The sequence below is a fragment of the Oncorhynchus nerka genome, linkage group LG14, assembly GCF_034236695.1.
Source record: "Oncorhynchus nerka isolate Pitt River linkage group LG14, Oner_Uvic_2.0, whole genome shotgun sequence".
Taxonomy (NCBI): domain Eukaryota; kingdom Metazoa; phylum Chordata; class Actinopteri; order Salmoniformes; family Salmonidae; genus Oncorhynchus; species Oncorhynchus nerka.
In genome coordinates this window covers 33,047,121-33,064,167 of record NC_088409.1, presented here as the reverse complement: position 1 = coordinate 33,064,167, position 17,047 = coordinate 33,047,121, and the positions used below count along the sequence as shown (strand labels likewise).

Sequence of the window (17,047 nt, the reverse complement as noted above, 5' to 3'; positions counted from 1 at the left end):
GAAATGTGTGGAGTGGTTGAAAAATGACTACTGTATATGCACCCTATCTGAAGGCAGTTTTAGGTCAACTCTGGGATAGTGTAGCCTCTTCCGGATGGGAAGTCTCTGTCTCTCTCACTAGGTGATTGCACTGTACGCAATTCACATCCCACATCCCAGCTCTGCCATTAGTGGAGACAGAGAGGGCTGTAAGAGTTACTCGGTCTCAGCGGACATTGTTCCATTCGGCTGCACTCGTAATCTTTTTCCTTCAGACAGAGAGAGAGGGGGGAACTCACCGCAGTGCAGATTAATCAAAGGATTTAATTAATTTGGCCCTCTAGCACACATCAAACCTGGAAACAAGACAGTCTATAAACTCCAATTATCTTCTGCTTGAGGGTGGAATGCCCAACCATAGAATAGACGTCCCTCCTCTTCTCCCTTCATATCCCTGTTATAAGACTGGTGCTCTCCCTTCCACCTGCTTCTCACCTCTAGCTACCCCAACACAACCTCAACCCCCCCTGCACCCCAACCCTCCATCCCTATCCCTTTCCATCAGACCCATTCACCTACATCCACCCCCCAACACCACCTCTAACAAACTTTAGCAAAGACAGCTGCCCTTAGAACATGTTTCCTTTTGGAACACATGACACGTTTAATCAAGCTAGTCTTCTAGAGTAAGCAGACTTCATTAAGCAACACTCCTGAACATGGGCTTCTTGAACATCCTCTAGTCTACAGGTCACACCCACGTGTTGGGTTTGGCTCGCTGTTAGCACTGCTGTGTAGAGCACATAATGGTATATTGAGGAACGCAGTCAACACACACGCCTGGCCTGCATTGGGAGAGTGGCATGCCAGTGCCCAGGATGACATGCATGGGAGCCTGCAGGCTGCACTGCTCCCTCAGATAGATACACTGTCTGCCAGCTAGATGCTTTCACTCTGTTCAGGCCAAAGCAGGGAACACTCGTCAGTCAGTGCTGCTAAGCATGTATGAGTCAAGTCTGGAAATTGTGTCAGAAATGCACACACACACACGCACGCACTCTCTTAAACACACATACACACACACACCAGTGAGATGCATAAAGCAGACGCAGGGTCAGTGGGTTGCTGCAGCCTTCCTTCCCTCACTGCTGCTGCTGCCACGCTACCGTACCGACATCCTGCATCACCATGGCAACTAAGATAATGGCTGCTGCGGGAACATGGAGACGGCGACCTGTTGTTGTCGATGCTTTTACAGGAGATTTTGATTATCTTGCTGTGTTTCATAGTAGAATGTTTGGATCTGGCTGAATCAGACTACACCTCTGACAAAATAATCTGTCAAAATGTGCTTCATGGCCTTCAGCTAAGAATCTGTGTAGTGATTCACCTTGGAGTCACCTTGCTCTCCATATCCAGCCAAGGCCCAAACAGCAGCCTGCCTGTCAGCCTCTCTCCAGCTCCCTGCTCTCTTTATCAGATACCAGATATACCTACCTCTGTACACGGCACTGCGCATGTCTGTGTGTGTGTGTGTGTGTCGGGGGGGGGGGGGGGGGGGGTTTAGCTTTGTAGTCCTGAACCAGGAGAGTGGAAGAAAGAATCTTTTCCAAAATAAGGAGAAGAAGACAGCTTCTTTACATGTCTTTACAGTCCCAACAGTCAGTGTGTTGACTGTACGTGTGTCTCCTGCAGAACATGGATAAAATGCAGCTTCCCTCTGTGACGCTGATGGTGGGCTGTGGAGTCTCCTCTCTCACCTTGCTGCTCCTCATCATCATCTATGTGTCGGTCTGGAGGTGAGAACACATTGACTCTGGTCTTTTGTTTCGAGTGGTATCTGAGTAGTTACTATGCCCAGCTGACCTGTATTAGGCTGGTTTGGTTACACATCCTCCATAGGTGCTTGAACCGTGCTGGAAAGGACAAAGTGGACTAAATCTGAGCCAGCATAGTGCGGTTCAGGTTGGCTTGATAGTGTAAAAAGGCTAGAGCTTTTGAACCGTTTAAGTGAAGGAAGTATGGGTGTGGTTGTTGATGATTTACGGTCAACTGGGAAAGGTGTGGACCCCTCAACATGTTGTCTCTCCTCAGGTACATTCGCTCCGAGCGCTCCGTCATCCTCATCAACTTCTGCCTCTCCATCATCTCCTCCAACGCCCTCATCCTCATTGGTCAGACGCAGACACGGAACAAGGTAAGAGCCAATGAACAAGCTGTATCTCACCACGTACTCTCTCAAGGTCTTGTAAAGATGCTTTACTCACATCTCTCCATCTCTTCTTCTCTTCCCTGTTCCCTCTTTCAACGCCTCTCACACTCTTCTTTCTCCGGCCTCTTCTTCTATTTCTTACTCACTCTCTGTCCCTCTCTTCCTATCTTGTGTTCTCTCCCTCTCTCAGGTGATCTGCACGTTGGTCGCTGCTTTCCTGCATTTCTTCTTCCTGTCGTCGTTCTGTTGGGTTCTGACAGAGGCGTGGCAGTCATACATGGCCGTGACTGGCCGGCTTAGGAACCGCATCATCCGCAAGCGATTCCTGTGTCTGGGCTGGGGTGAGGATGCTGGGGGCAGGGGGGGGGGGGGGATCAGTTTTATCTGTTTCTCTGTCTGTCCATCTGTGTGTCCGTCCCATCCCTTCCCAGTACTGACCCTTCCCCCTCCTCCTCCTTAGGTCTACCTGCTCTGGTTGTGGCAGTCTCTGTGGGTTTCACCAAAGCTAAGGGATATGGCACCGTCAACTAGTGAGTCTGCTGTCCCTGATATTGTTGCCTTGTGTCTCCCTTTGTCTAGACAAGTGTAATTCTGTCTCTCTCTCTCTCTCTCTCTCTCTCTGTATCGTTCTTTCTGTGTACCTCTATATCTCTTTCTTCTTCTAAACCTTTCCTTATTGGATTAGCTAACTGTTTAAAGAGCATTTAAGACGTGATACAAAATCCTTATACTTGGGGGTTGTATTTGTGTGACCTGACTGCTGGTAGCTGACTTGACCTCTTCCTCTCCTCGCTCTACCCCTTTTCTCATGCCATCTTTCTTTCTTTTCATCTGTCTTTCTCCTTCCTTCTCACCTGCTCTTGGTGTCACTCTCTCGTCCTGCCTTTTTCCTTTCCTCCTCCTCCCTCTCTTCCTCTTTCTCTCTCAGCTGCTGGCTGTCTCTGGAAGGTGGTCTGCTTTATGCGTTTGTGGGACCGGCTGCCGCTGTAGTCTTGGTACTTCCTATCTCTCTGTCAACTTTGTTGCTTTACTGATCTGAGATGAACATTTAGCCACAGACATATGTCAGATACTGTAACGCTTATCTTAACCTAACCATAAACTTAACATTTTGGCTTAATGCAGTCAACATACTGTACTACTATTGGTTTTAGCATGTCAATAGATTGTACATTATCTTAACTAACATCTTCATCAACCATGTATAGTCATCAATGGACCCTATGTGCAAGATTGCTACCACTTGACTAACTACATGTTATTACCTTGACTTAGCAGTTACAACTTTATATATATATATATATACACTGAAGGTTTGATATGTAAAGCTATTGTGTTTACGTGTGGGACTGACATCATTCACATGCATGTATCATACTCTATCATTTCTGTAGTCCCATATCAGACTGACAGAGTGGTTGTAGAGTTTCTCTCTGTATCTGGCTGCTTCGTTCACATCTCTCTTTTCTCTCTGACAGGTTAACATGGTTATCGGGATTCTCGTATTTAACAAACTGGTGTCCAAAGACGGCATTACTGATATGAAACTGAAGGAGAGGGCAGGGTATGCCTTATCATACCACACATCCATCTCACTGGTCCACCAATCACCAGCCTGGGGGCATACGCTTGGGGGCGGGGCTAGCGATGCCATTGGCTCTCGTGTTTAGAACGCAGGGATCTAAGAAAGAGTCCGATGAGGAAATTGATAAGAGCTATTTTTTTGGGGGGGAAAGACAGAATTTAGAAACAGGGGAGATAACAGAATAGGAGCACAGACAAAATGAGAGAGGGAGAGAGAGTAAGAGAGAGCGAGAGGAGAAATATAGCGAGAGCAGAGAGAGGGAGGGATGAGAGATATAGAGAGAGCAGAGAGAGAGAGGGGGAGGGGAGAGTGGGGGAAATGAAAAGGAGCAGATATTGAAAGGATTATGTGAATGTTTTCATAAGACACAGTGATCAATGATTGGAAGATTTGTAGAGGATGAGGTCTGACAGAGAGGGATCGAAGAAGAGAGCAGCGAGGGAGGGAGGGTGGGGAGGGAGATATAAGGGAAGATGAGAAAGAATGCAGTGGTTATCGGATCCTCTCATTAAGAAACAAGATGGCGCATCAGTGCTCATCTCATGGCTATCATATTAGTTTCATTATACTCTGCCATATACTGTATGTTGCTTTTACACATTCACTCAGCTTCTCTTCATTTGCAGGTGTTGCTATATAATGTACGTTTCTGTATATCCATCTTTCTCATTTATTTTGTTTGGTTGATTGTTTTATAGGGAAGGGGAGCAGGGGCCCTATGGGTATAGAGTAGAGACCTCAGAGATCACTCAAAGCACACGATAATGTCATGTGTTTGATTTATTGTTTTATAGGGAAGGGGAGCAGGGGCCCTATGGGTATAGAGTAGAGACCTCAGAGATCACTCAAAGCACACGATAACGTCATGTGTTTGATTTATTGTACACCGCTAATGGTGTCTCTATGTCCATAGAAATGTGTTTATTTTCCGTTGCTTTGTTAAAAAGGCTACTCTCTATAGTATGAAACATACTCTGTCTGATACATCTGTTGTGTTGGAGATTTTACTACAGCCATTTGGGCATTTCCAAGCTCCTGCTGAGACGGGATGGAAGGTTTTCAACCTACTTCAACCATGTGTACTTGCCTTAAAGGCTGCCTTGTTTATACTTACTACTGCTACTTAATACATGTGCAGTTCAATACACGCCAACATTGTGAGAGGTCATGACCTTTAGTCCCTATATAACCCCAGGGTTGACCTTTGACCTCTCGGTGTACCCTGCTCCCCCCTTTTCGCAGGCTGCTGTTCTGTGCCCTCATTGACGATCGTTAGTACATCCAACTGTGTTGTTGTTTATTTATGTATTTATTTTCTCTGAACAACATGTTTGCCTCTCTGCAATGATCTATTCTTGAACTGTACAAGTTTGTTTCTTGCTGTCTGAAACGTTCTCTTTGAGTTTGCACAGAATCCCCCCCTCTCTCACTCAGGGCTTCTCCTCTCCAATCAGGAACACCTCAATCTCAGCTCCCCCTTTCCACCTCGTCACTGATTCGGTAAAAAATCTGCCTCGCCCACTGTTGTTGACTGTATTGGCTATCAGCCCTGCTCATGGCCCACCCACTAAATCTCCTCCCCCTGGCAGTAGTGCTCTCTGATTGGCTTAATATCCCCTCCTTACACTCTGATTGGCTTAATACCCCCTCCTCACACTCCCCAACTAGTAGAATTGTAGAATGTCTTTCCCTGCTATCACCATCCCAGCTTCCATCTAAAACCAGCTAGACAAGAACTAGATGTATAGAATAACTATAAACATAAACTGCAGTGCAAAATCTAGAACACAGTTGTGATCCATAGGTCTGTTCAAAGTAGTCACATTACTAAGATATAGAATGAATAGTGACAGAAGTATAGGACATGGCACAGAGTAGTATATGACAGGGTGTGTGTATGTTCGTGTGTGTTTAGATGAGTGAGTCTGTGCTTTGGCCTGTGTGTTTGTGAGCATTCGATTACACAGTGGGTACTGGGGGGTTGTTTAAGGGTTGTACACCGATGTTACGCAGCAGACCACTGGGCTATCAGTGATGCCTGGACCGAGGGGAGAGGGGGCAGAGGTGGCACAAGAAGATGGATACATACACAACACAGTAGGATACCATGGTATTCTCTGATATTATACTCACTGTTTGGGCCCCCTCTGCTCCCTCAGAGCTTTCGCAAGGATCAGGTTAAGCATACGTGGACTGAGGGGTGGAGGGACTGTAGGAAGGGGGCAGGGTGGCACTGCAGAGTGGATACGTGGAAAACCGAAGGGTGTTAGCCTCTTTGCCCCCTCGCATGCCTTTCAATACCTAACATGTTTAATCAAGATAATTAATGATCGCTAGATGATGCGCCTAATGAGGCACGGCGTACCATGACTCCGGTCTCTCATATCTCAGAGATTTAAATGTACCCTCGCTGCCTGGCTAGGCTCTCTCTTTCCTCCACCCCCAAAATTAGAGGCTAATTGGATGGGAAAATGGAAAGACAGGAGAGTAGAGGACAAGACAGGAGAGAAGAGGAAAGGCCAACTGTAAAGCCATCCAGGCAGAGCTGGTGGGGTGTACTGTTTCCTCCTTCCTCCTTCCAGGAAGTGTTAGCACTGTGTTAGGAGGTTGCTGTTCAGTTACTTTAACCCTAGTTGTCACTATACAGACTGGGTCCTTCCAGACTCACTGGAAAAAAGTGGCAATTGTTACAGAGTGGACGATCCAAGTGAAAGAAATACCAGTAAACTGGGTAAGCTTTGTATCCTTGTTTGTCGACTGGGAACCACAGGATATCACATCTAATCTAATCTCTTCTACCCACATTGTTGAGACAGAACAATGAAGTGAGCATTAAGCTGAAGAGTATTGCTTGTTTGATTGAAGAGCTGGATTTGATTTGAGCAGGTCTATGTGTCCCTGTGGATATGGGTGTTTCCTACTCAGCTTCATGAACGCTCTCTGTTGTCTACACATCATAAAGACAAGGGAAATGGTGTTGTATTTCAAAAGCTACTGATTGCTTTTTAATATCACAGCCTATGGCAGAAGGGGGTGTTGGTTGTATTGCCTTTTTACTTGAAATGGAATTTGTTATAATGTGATTTTTAATCCGTCTGTCCAGCGGCTATATGGAATCGATGGTTTAATTGTTGTTTTGCAAGCGGCCATTTTGTGACACTGTTCTTCTCGAACTCTGTTTCTTCTAGATGTGTGTTTCTTGTGGGAGTGTTTTAATCTAATGAAGCAGCTTTCAAGCCATTGTGTTGAAGTATGGATGGACAGTTTATTGTTGCAATACGTCCTGATACTAATCTCAGTAATCACATACCCTCTCGTGTATTATTGCTGTATTATTTCTCAGACAGTATGTCATCCATGATGAAGAGGCATTGTAGAGATTGTACTGTGTCTCTTACTTCCAGCCAGGCATCCAGGCAGAGAGAGGCAGGCCACAGCCACACTGGGCTTTGTGATGTGATGAGAGGAGATTAGATGACAGCACAGACACTGGAGAAGTGGGGTGACACAGAAATAGACTGCTAGATGGGAACTGTGATGATTCTCTACAGTATTCGTGGATTACAGTACCAGTGGAGAAACAGCTTCTCAGGAAATCTTTAGAATTCATTGTCTATCCTTTGTGCTGTTTTAATACAGCCATGCAGAAACACACACTCAACGTACACACGTTCAAAGATATACACCTGGTAATGAACACACATAAACACACTGTTAATTGGTTAATTGGAGATTTAGGCCTGTCACGACTCACTACTTTGAGTTCATTGTTTGTGCGTGCGTGTGTTTGAGTGTTTGTGTGTGTATGTGGGTGCTTGCATGTGTGTACATGCCTACATGAGTGTGTGTGTGCATGTGTGTGTGCGTGAGAGCCTTAGCAGGGTGTTCAGTAATGCCTGTATAAAGTAATCAGTCTGACCAGTGAGGCGTAGGGAGAAATAACCAGGGGTGAAAATATTCACAGCAATTACATTTAGGAAGCTAAATAAACAACGCAACTGAGACGCAAAGCATGAATTGGCACATGAAGTGTCTCTAATTAGACATTTGCATTATTCATTTATAAGAATACCATCATTATCTAGTTGAATGCATATAAATGAAGGATTCAACAATGTGAATAATGAGATGAAGAAGGGAAATATAATGTGTATTCATGCCAGTGCACATACAGGTGCCTGGCCAATAAGAATCGGACCTGCACAAGATACACATGTATCTCTCTTTTTACATGTTGGTCATTTAGCAGACACTTGTCCAGAGTGACTGACTGGAGCAATTAGGGTTACGTGCCTTGCTCAAGGGCACATTGGCAGATTTAACCTAGTCAGCTCAGGGATTCGAACCAGCAACCTCTCGGTTATTGGCCCAACCTCTGAACAGCTCGGCTACCTTAACCACTTATGAATCATATTTTGAATCACTAGTTTGAGCGACATCATGTGCAACAGTGTCACTGCACTTTTCTGCACAGACTCAAGATGATTCGAATAATGCAGTAGTGTCTTTGTTGACTTGATTATCCCACTCACTCTGTGTTGGTTAGGATCCCCTATACGTTTGTTGTGTTCACATATAGTAGGAGCAGTCGTCAATCATTGAGGAATAAATTAACCCTTAGTGACATATCCACCCATGTGGTTGTGTATCTTGTCCGGCCCAGCCCCCACACATACCCCTTAGCCTTGAGAGAGAGAGAGAGAGAGCTAGAGAGAGAGGGAACTGTGACTCACTCTGAGTGTAAGTGTGTGTGTGTGTGTGTGTGTGTGTGTGTGTGTGTGTGTGTGTGTGTGTGTGTGTGTGTGTGTGTGTGTGTGTGTGTGTGTGTATTTGTATATGTGTGTGTTATGTGACAACGTGTGTTAATTTGACTACTTTGCAGTCAGATGACAGTACCACTGTACAATATGACGCTCAAATGTGCCAAGTGCGGAGTTATCTCGTCGGCTGACGTTTCTACCACAGCTACCAGTAACGCCATGTTAGTCCTGCTAATTATTTACCCACATATTCTATACTGCTTTCTTTACCTCTGTTTCCTTTACCTTGATATGCCTCCTCTACTTCCTCCTCCTCTTGTTTATATCTTTTTGTTTCCCCCCTTTTCGTTTCCTCTCTTCCCCTGTACCCCCGTGAGAATCTTTGGGAATTAGTTCTACAGTGCTGTTCTTGTAAGATATGGTGTGTGCGTGTGTATGTGTGTGTGTGTGTCTGTGTGTGTTTGTGTCTGTGTGAAGCACAGACAGCAGAAAAGCAGCTTTAATGTAGGCCAGAGTAAAAGTGCAAGGCTCAGTGGCTTTCAGCTATGTAATGCCCCCAGGCTATGGATGGATACAGTAACTCTACATCTGTATCCGCATGGAGGAGGTTTTCATGGGCAGTGCACTTGACTTATCAATTAGTGTGTGTGTGTGTGTGTGTGTGTGTGTGTGTGTGTGTGTGTGTGTGTGTGTGTGTGTGTGTGTGCGTGTGCGTGTGCTTGTGTGTGTGCATGTGCTTTGGGTTTCTGTTGCCAGGCCTGTGTAGCTATATTTTATGTAATGTGTTCTTCAGTGGGAGTATGTCTGAATGCTTGGATCTGTTTTAAACAACACCTAGAAACCTTTCATTCCATCAACTCAGGACAGAGTTAACAGGTGGACATGTGAAACAAAGACTCTGAAGAGTTGAGGAGTTTAGGGAAAGAAATACACATGTTGATAAAGGAGAGAGAGAGAGAGACATTGTCCTGTAGGAACATATGGACCAGAAGAAAGACAAGTCCCTGTCCACTTAATCACACCTCTGCCCTCTGCCTCTTGCGTTTGTCTTTATGTTACGTTTCTTTGCTTCATTTCACTTTTGTTCCTCCTTTACTCACCTCAGCTCCTCCTTTTCCTGTTGCTCTTGGTCTCATATGTTTTATTGACACATCCTAAACGTACATGCATATTGTATATGTCAGTTATGGAACATATATTTCAATTGATTATGGATGTATGTTTTCGTGTGTGATATTAGCATATTTACGGTAGCTACTGTAAGTATATGTAAAACATCAGGCTATATACCTATACCTTGTTATAGGTTTATTATACTGTACATAATCATTTCAACAACGAGGGCAACATGCAGTACATAGATGCCTTTTTTAGGAGTAGATATTGTATGTATTAAATTTGACACGCTTCTATTGTAATTAGAAAGTTGCATGTAGTTTTTAGTATCATTGAATCCCATGACTGTAGTGCTGACCCTGGGCTGCTGTTCCCCTCCCATCCTCCAGGGCGTCGCTGTGGAGCTCCTGTGTGGTTCTGCCTCTCCTGGCCCTCACCTGGATGTCTGCTGTCCTGGCCATCACCGACCGACGCTCCTCCCTCTTCCAGATCTTGTTCGCTGTGTTTGATTCGCTGGAAGGCTTCGTCATCGTCATGGTGCATTGCATCCTGCGCAGAGAGGTAAATCATTCTTCAGCCTGTTGACACATTTCACCTTGATGATACTCTGTCACAAACTCTTTTTTTTACTTATTATTTTTATTATTATTATTTTATTTGTTAATTTTATTGGATGGTTGTTGAGGCCCTGTGCTCCACTAGGAGCTAAAAGGGAAAAGTTGATTAAGTAAACCAAATCATTGGTTGTTTTGAGGGTGATGTGGCGGGGAGGAGGTTGAGCAGACAAAAACCTGACCATGACATTGAAAGGTCATGACCTCTGTGTTTATGATGGTGTACTGTAGGTTCAAGAGGCAGTGAAGTGTCGGGTAGTGGACCGCCAGGAGGACGGGAATGGAGACTCAGGGGGATCTTTCCAGAACGGACACGCTCAGCTTATGGTAGTACCAATGGAACGTTATTCTTCATCTTAAACAATGTCTAATATACTTGATATGTATTACATGCTCTTTGTTAACAGGTTTTCTATACATTTCTTTTCTTCATTAGACTGATTTCGAGAAAGACGTCGACATGGCTTGCAGAGGAGGTAAGAGTACCGGCAAAAAAAAGAGTGAGTTTATGCAGTCTGTCCGTCTGTCCGTCTGTATGTCTGTTCGTCTGTTCGTCTGTCCGTCTGTTCGTCTGTCCGTCTGTCCGTCTGTATGTCTGTTCGTCTGTCCGTCTGTTCGTCTGTTCGTCTGTCCGTCTGTCCGTCTGTATGTCTGTTCGTCTGTCCGTCTGTTCGTCTGTCCGTCTGTTCGTCTGTCCGTCTGTCTGTCTGTCCGTCCGTACGTCCGTCCGTCCGTCCGTCTGTCTGTCTGTCAGACCCTATACAACTCTCTCTATGCATGTGGATTTTTCTTTGCGTTCTGTCATTCAAAAGTTACACTTGCTTTTCCCTCTCTGCTGCACGCGTATTGTGTGTTAGCAGCACCCTCCCATTCCACTCCTCTCCGCCACGTTGTCAGACCACGGCTGCCACAGCATCCGCCCCTTATGAAGCACAAAACACTGTTTTGACATGAGATGCACCACATTACTGCAGCATAACGTAATTTAGCCCAGCCATTTGGCAATAGGGCGGTGGTGTGCGAATCAGTGCTGAGCAGTAATATGAGGATAAATTGTGTTGTCTGAGTCTCCCACATCTTCCCCCACATCCACCGGCAGGCGGGCCGGCCGTGCTATAATTAACCACCCACCAACAGTGCAGCATCAGATAGAGGCTCTCCTCTGATATCCGTTAGGAGCGGAAGGGAATGTGATTATCTCCCAAGACAGGATATCAGGAAAAGCATCTGGAGCAGAAACGCCACTGAGACGCGAGACACAGCAGACAAGCCCACTAAGGAGTGAAATGACTTTTTCTTTGTGTGAGTGTGTGTGGAGCGGTGGGGACTGGGGAGTGATTGTAAGATATTTTGTCATGCTGACAGGAAGTTGTCTGATGCTGTTGTCTAGCCCTGTGCTCAATATTGAGATGCACACCACAGCAAGCCAGCAGTTGCAGTGAAACAGGGTCACAGCGTAATCTTCAAGCTAATGATCAGAAGTTCAAGGAAGGCAGTGTAGTCACTAGTTCAATCAACAGTGGGAAGGTTTGCACTCATTCTATAGCATGTCCAAGTCTGGGCATCTTGAGAGTCACCCTCTCTTTATCTCTGAGTTTTGCGTCCTCTCAAATCTCTCTCTCTGTCACTCCCTCTCCTTCCTCCCTCCCTCCCTCTCCCCCTAGGTACTCTGAAGCGTTCCTCTCTCCAGGGTGATGAGAAGCCATCCTCCCAGCCCCTGACCCTTCAGAAGGGCTCTAACTTCAACACCATGCCTGCCAGCATGGCCAAGGTCCACCTCCAGAATGTGGCAGACTACCCCAGTCATACTCTCACCCTGCGCAGGGAGAAGGGTGGCGCCACCAAGGGCATCAGCACCGAGCTGCCGGGAGCCAAGTCCATCTACATCTGTGACGGGGAGCTCTTTAAACAGCTGGATGGGGAGCTGTCTCCACGGGGGACAGGGGAGGCCGGGGGGCCTGAGGGCACAGGGTACATCATCCTGCCTAACAACAACAACACTGGCACCCTGGGGCGGCCCGGAAAGGGCAGCAAGGAGGACACGACGGCCAAGTACAACATCAGCATCGAGCAGCAGATGCCCCAGACCAGGCTCATCCACCTGGCCAACTCGGCGGGGTTGGAGGGCGTCCCGGGTTTCGCGCTGAAGAGCCTGCCTGCAGACCTGGTCAGTGTCTCCTGCTCGGAGAGGGAGTCGCCCGTCCACAACATGCAGAACGTCTCCGGAGAATCCCACATGACCAACAGCATGTGTGAACAGGGTGATTCTGGGAACTCTGGAATGATGTCCAAGAGCGAGACCGTGTCCACACTCTCCATGAGCTCCCTGGAGGTAAGACACACACACACACACACACACACACACACACACACACACACACACACACACACACACACATACACACACACATATAAACACATACAAACACACACAACCCCATGTTCTCACCAAATGATGGGACAGGTGTTCCTGAAATCAGCCAGTGCCGTTTCCTGTCAGTATGTGGTGGCACTGTATTCATGGCATAGAGTTTCTGTTGAGATATATTTATAGTCGATATCCTTTTCTGTGTAGTAACAGCACTGTAGTGGCAACATGTACTGAAATATCCCTATCTTTCCTGGCTCGACAAAAAAAAAAGGTCAATTTTTAGTTTTCTCTCCTTGACTGGGCCAGTCCAGTGGGGGAGCGCAAACTCAGACTGCTACACTGACCAGCACACACCCACGCACAGCTAGTCATGCCAAGCCAGCCAGTCAGATAGGCAGACAGACAGATAGGCAGACAGTCAGACCTCTCAGCCTGCTGGTGTCTTTTCACCTCAGGGCCAAACTCGCTCCCCTCCCAAAATGCTGTTCATGCAAGGTCGCGGCTGCCAGGGCAACCAACAACCAACCAGCCTGAAGGTCAGGCCTTTCTTTCTCTGCGTGCTGACAAAGGTCACGCGATCACAAGCTGTTTACTGCAAGGATTCACGCCAAGGGTGTCAGTATGAACCAACATGGACGCTCTGTTTGTCATGAGTCACTGTTATGACTGAGAAACTTTGTCAGTCGTTTTAACTGATTTGAAAATAACAGTGAACCAGAGTGAAATGCAGAGGAAGACATTACCATTTTGTCTCGTCAAAATCACACAGCATATAGATGACAGCAGAATGCATCTTTTAATCTGTTCCTCATGTCTTTCTCCAGAGACGAAAATCCCGCTACGCGGAGCTGGATTTTGAGGTAATTTCAGACTTCTGGACTGCATTTCTTCTGACATAATGTCTTGCTGGTTTGACAAACTGTCTCTAATGTCTCAATTCTGCTTCCAAAAATCCACTAGAATTGACATAATCCCCTTTTCTTTATAATTATGGTGCATGAGACTGCATAGCAGATCATATACAGTACTCTATCTAACCTTTGTAGACGTCTGTGGTGGATGAATGATTTTTCTATGATGGGTGTTTTTTATTTGTTTGGTCCATGAAGAAGATCTTGCACAAGCGATGTTGTTGTTTAAGGAGGATTGATGCTGATGGTGGGTTTTCCTGTGTGATTGTCTCATTTAGAAGATCATGCACACACGGAAGCGTCACCAGGACATGTTCCAGGACCTGAACAGGAAGATCCACAGTGCAGACCAGGACAGGGCGTCTCCGCCTGGCGATGGGAAGGCAGGGAAGAGGTGGAGTGTGTCCTCAGCAGGCAGCGACAAGACCATCATGAGTGTACGACACACTGTCTCTCCCATTATCTCTTTCTCTCCTTCTGTCTGACTCACTCTCTCTTTCTTCCCCTTCTCCACCTTTTTTTACCTTTCTCTTTTCATGTCTCCCACTCTCTATTTTTACCATCTCCATGAATAGCACCTCTCTCTCTCTCTCTCTGTCTCTCTCTCTCTCTCTTTCTCTCTCTCTCTCTCTCTCTCTCTCTCTCTTTCTCTCTCTCTCTTTCTCTCTCTCTCTCTCTCTCTCTCTCTCTCTCTGTCTCTCTCTGTCTCTGTCCCTCTCTGTCTCTCTCTCTGTCTCTTTGTCTGTCTGTCTGTCTGTCTGTCTGTCTGTCTGTCTGTCTGTCTGTCTGTCTGTCTGTCTGTCTGTCTGTCTGTCTGTCTGTCTGTCTCTCTCTCTCTCTCTCTCTCTCTCTCTCTCTCTCTCTCTCTCTCGCTGTGTCTCTCTGACTCTGTGTCTCTCTGGGTGTCTGTCATCTCCCTAGCTCTCTTCTCTCTGTGTCTCTGTGTCTCTCTGACTGTGTCTCTGTTCTCTCTATCTCTCTGTCTCTCTGTCATCTGTTGATGATTTAGTTTGTTCTCTGGTTCACCTGTTCTCCTCTCCTGTCCATCCCTCTATCCAACAGGACAAGCAGCAGACACCCAGTAAGAGAGCCTGGGAGGGCATCAGGAAGACCCAATCTCCCCCGTCGTGGATGAGGAAGGACCTGGAGCCCTTGGCTGCCTCTCCCCTGGAGCTGCAGAACGTGGAGTGGGAGAAGGCCAGCGCCACCATCCCTCTGGTGGGACAGGAGCTCATGGACCTGCAGACAGAGGTGTGAGACTGAGACAGAGAGACAGACGGAGAGAGAGACAGAGAGCAGCCAACCCCGTCTCCCAGCCCAGCTCTCAGACAGACAGACTTCGTCCCTTCTCGCAGCTCCACATCTCAATCTGGGAACCAACGACCAACGATCAATGACCAACGAAACGGGCAGTGGTGAGAGAGAGAGAGAGAGAGAGAGAGAGAGAGAGAGAGAGAGCTCCTTTATGTTAGGACCCAACTAAGAGAGAGAGAAGGGAAGAGAGAAGGGACAATTGCCTGTTAAATGGGGGGGAAGAGAACAGGTTTGCGGTGCATTTTGTTATATTTTCTTATTGCTGCTGGAATCAGTTTTTTGTTTACTATGTCAGACAGTCATATATCTGGTCTGTTATTATCCACATTATTACTTCACTGGACACATACTTGAGTCCCTCTCTCCTCCTGGTAGATCTCTGTGGATGGTGAGCCATGTTTGGTATTTGGGTGGTGTTGGTAGTGTAGGTTAAAAGGACAGACTGCAACTGCCTATGGACTCACTTCACCAGCCTGCTAACAGATCACCTGGACCAGCCATACAGTTCATGTTCCAACCAAGCCTTTAGGCAATGGACCTGGTCTGGGCAAGACCTTCACCCAACATACAGTACATGTTCCAACCAAGCCTTTAGGCAATGGACCTGGTCTGGGCAAGACCTTCACCCAACATACAGTACATGTTCCAACCAAACGACATGTCCAGTACATGTCCCAAACACGCCTAGGCAGTGGAGGAGGCAGACTGCTGGACCATAACCATGTGCCTCTCCATGCCAACTAAGAGCCCCCCCCCCCCCCCACCCTCCACTGCACTGTCCCCACCCCCTTGACAGGAAGGGAGCAGACCGATGACATCACAGTCAGCCAAAGGGTGGAAAAGCCTCCTATTGGTGGGGGCCATAGTGACATCAGCATAGACCAACAAGGATGAGATATCTCATTTGCGGATGCCCTTAATGACATCACAGAAAGCCGAGGTGGCCATATCTCGTTGGTGGAAACTTCTATGACCTCAGCAGAAGCCAAGGAGACAGTGTTTTGATTGGTTGATTGGTTGATTGGTGTACAAGCAGGCTTGGTACATTTGTGGCAAATATAATTCTGCTTGTTTGGTAAATGCAGGTGGTAAAAAATGAAGGATACTCATGTCACAAAGTATATAAAGAATTATGCTTAATAATGACAATGGAAATGAATAAATATAAAAATATATATGATAAATACTGTATAGGACATGACAGAGGTTGTGACTCTGCAGTATGGGGTTAGGATTAGTTGCACACAGAGAAAGCACAAGGCTCTTTTGGAGTCCTGTTGTACAGCAATGTCATTATTTCAACAGAGTTCTACAGAATGAATTTTAGCCTATAAATATCTTTCTTACTGTGCTTGGGGATTATTGTTCTCATTATTATAATTATGACCATGATTATTCAGATTACATCTGTGTCCGAAATGGCACCCTATTCCCTATGTAGTGCACTGCTTTTGACCAGGTCAAATGACAGGAATTAACACCAGGTTAAAAGTAGTGCGTTATATAGGGAATAGGGTGCCATTTCGACACATCTTACGATTCCCCTCCCATCCTTTTCAGGGTACTGGAATATGAGTGTTCTGTAACTCCATGTAACAGTGTGTGTTTTGGTATCACTGACTGTCACTCCTTCCTCAGATCTGTACGTGTCTGACATGAACCCTGGCCTCTGTCCCCTGACCTTTAACCTCCACCGCCCCTCCACCTTTTTAGTTCACAGGGGTTGACTCTTTGTTAATGTACAGTTTTCAGAGCACAAAATGAATGTGTCACATTTCTAATAAAAGTATATCTATATAATAAAGTATCAGTTGTCCTGCTGCGTTATACTGACAATATTCATAATATATAGCCTATTTAAACGCCTAGAGTCCACTGACTCACCGCTGTGTAAATCTAAATTACATAGCAAAAAACTCCCCATCAACATCAGTCAGTTGAAACTAGAGATATTTCTGTTTTGTTGCATTGGATGCTTCTCAATCCACCACTTCCCCCAGTGTTGCACTTCCTCATCTGTGGTGAAAGGTGGCAGAGTTAGAGCGTGTTTGTCAGACCATACCTAAATGGATCCTAAAATTCAAAATTCAAATCAAGTAGCATGACCATTTTAAAACAATTCCACATGTCAGCATAGCTCCCCCCCGCCCATGCCCACCCCCCTCCCCCAATGTTTTAGACTCGA

The 17,047-nt window shown here is 46.2% G+C and overlaps 1 protein-coding gene across 2 annotated transcripts in view; it reads left to right on the top strand.

Moving 5' to 3' along the window:
• Positions 1-16,659, top strand: part of LOC115142166 (adhesion G protein-coupled receptor B1-like) — a 67,864-nt gene extending 51,205 nt beyond the window's left edge. The window contains exons 18-31 of one of the 2 annotated variants that reach the window (XM_065028007.1): positions 1,675-1,778; positions 2,074-2,176; positions 2,382-2,532; positions 2,652-2,721; positions 3,120-3,186; positions 3,670-3,755; positions 8,659-8,757; positions 10,042-10,213; positions 10,498-10,593; positions 10,703-10,742; positions 11,931-12,598; positions 13,462-13,497; positions 13,827-13,985; positions 14,611-16,659. In XM_065028007.1, the coding sequence (XP_064884079.1) occupies positions 1,675-1,778; positions 2,074-2,176; positions 2,382-2,532; positions 2,652-2,721; positions 3,120-3,186; positions 3,670-3,755; positions 8,659-8,757; positions 10,042-10,213; positions 10,498-10,593; positions 10,703-10,742; positions 11,931-12,598; positions 13,462-13,497; positions 13,827-13,985; positions 14,611-14,805 (2,046 nt within the window). In that variant the 3' untranslated portion in view covers positions 14,806-16,659. Of the gene's footprint in view, positions 1-1,674; positions 1,779-2,073; positions 2,177-2,381; positions 2,533-2,651; positions 2,722-3,119; positions 3,187-3,669; positions 3,756-8,658; positions 8,758-10,041; positions 10,214-10,497; positions 10,594-10,702; positions 10,767-11,930; positions 12,599-13,461; positions 13,498-13,826; positions 13,986-14,610 lie in introns of both variants that reach the window. The other variant, XM_065028006.1, reaches the window with a different exon arrangement.
• The last annotated feature ends 388 nt before the right edge of the window (positions 16,660-17,047 follow it).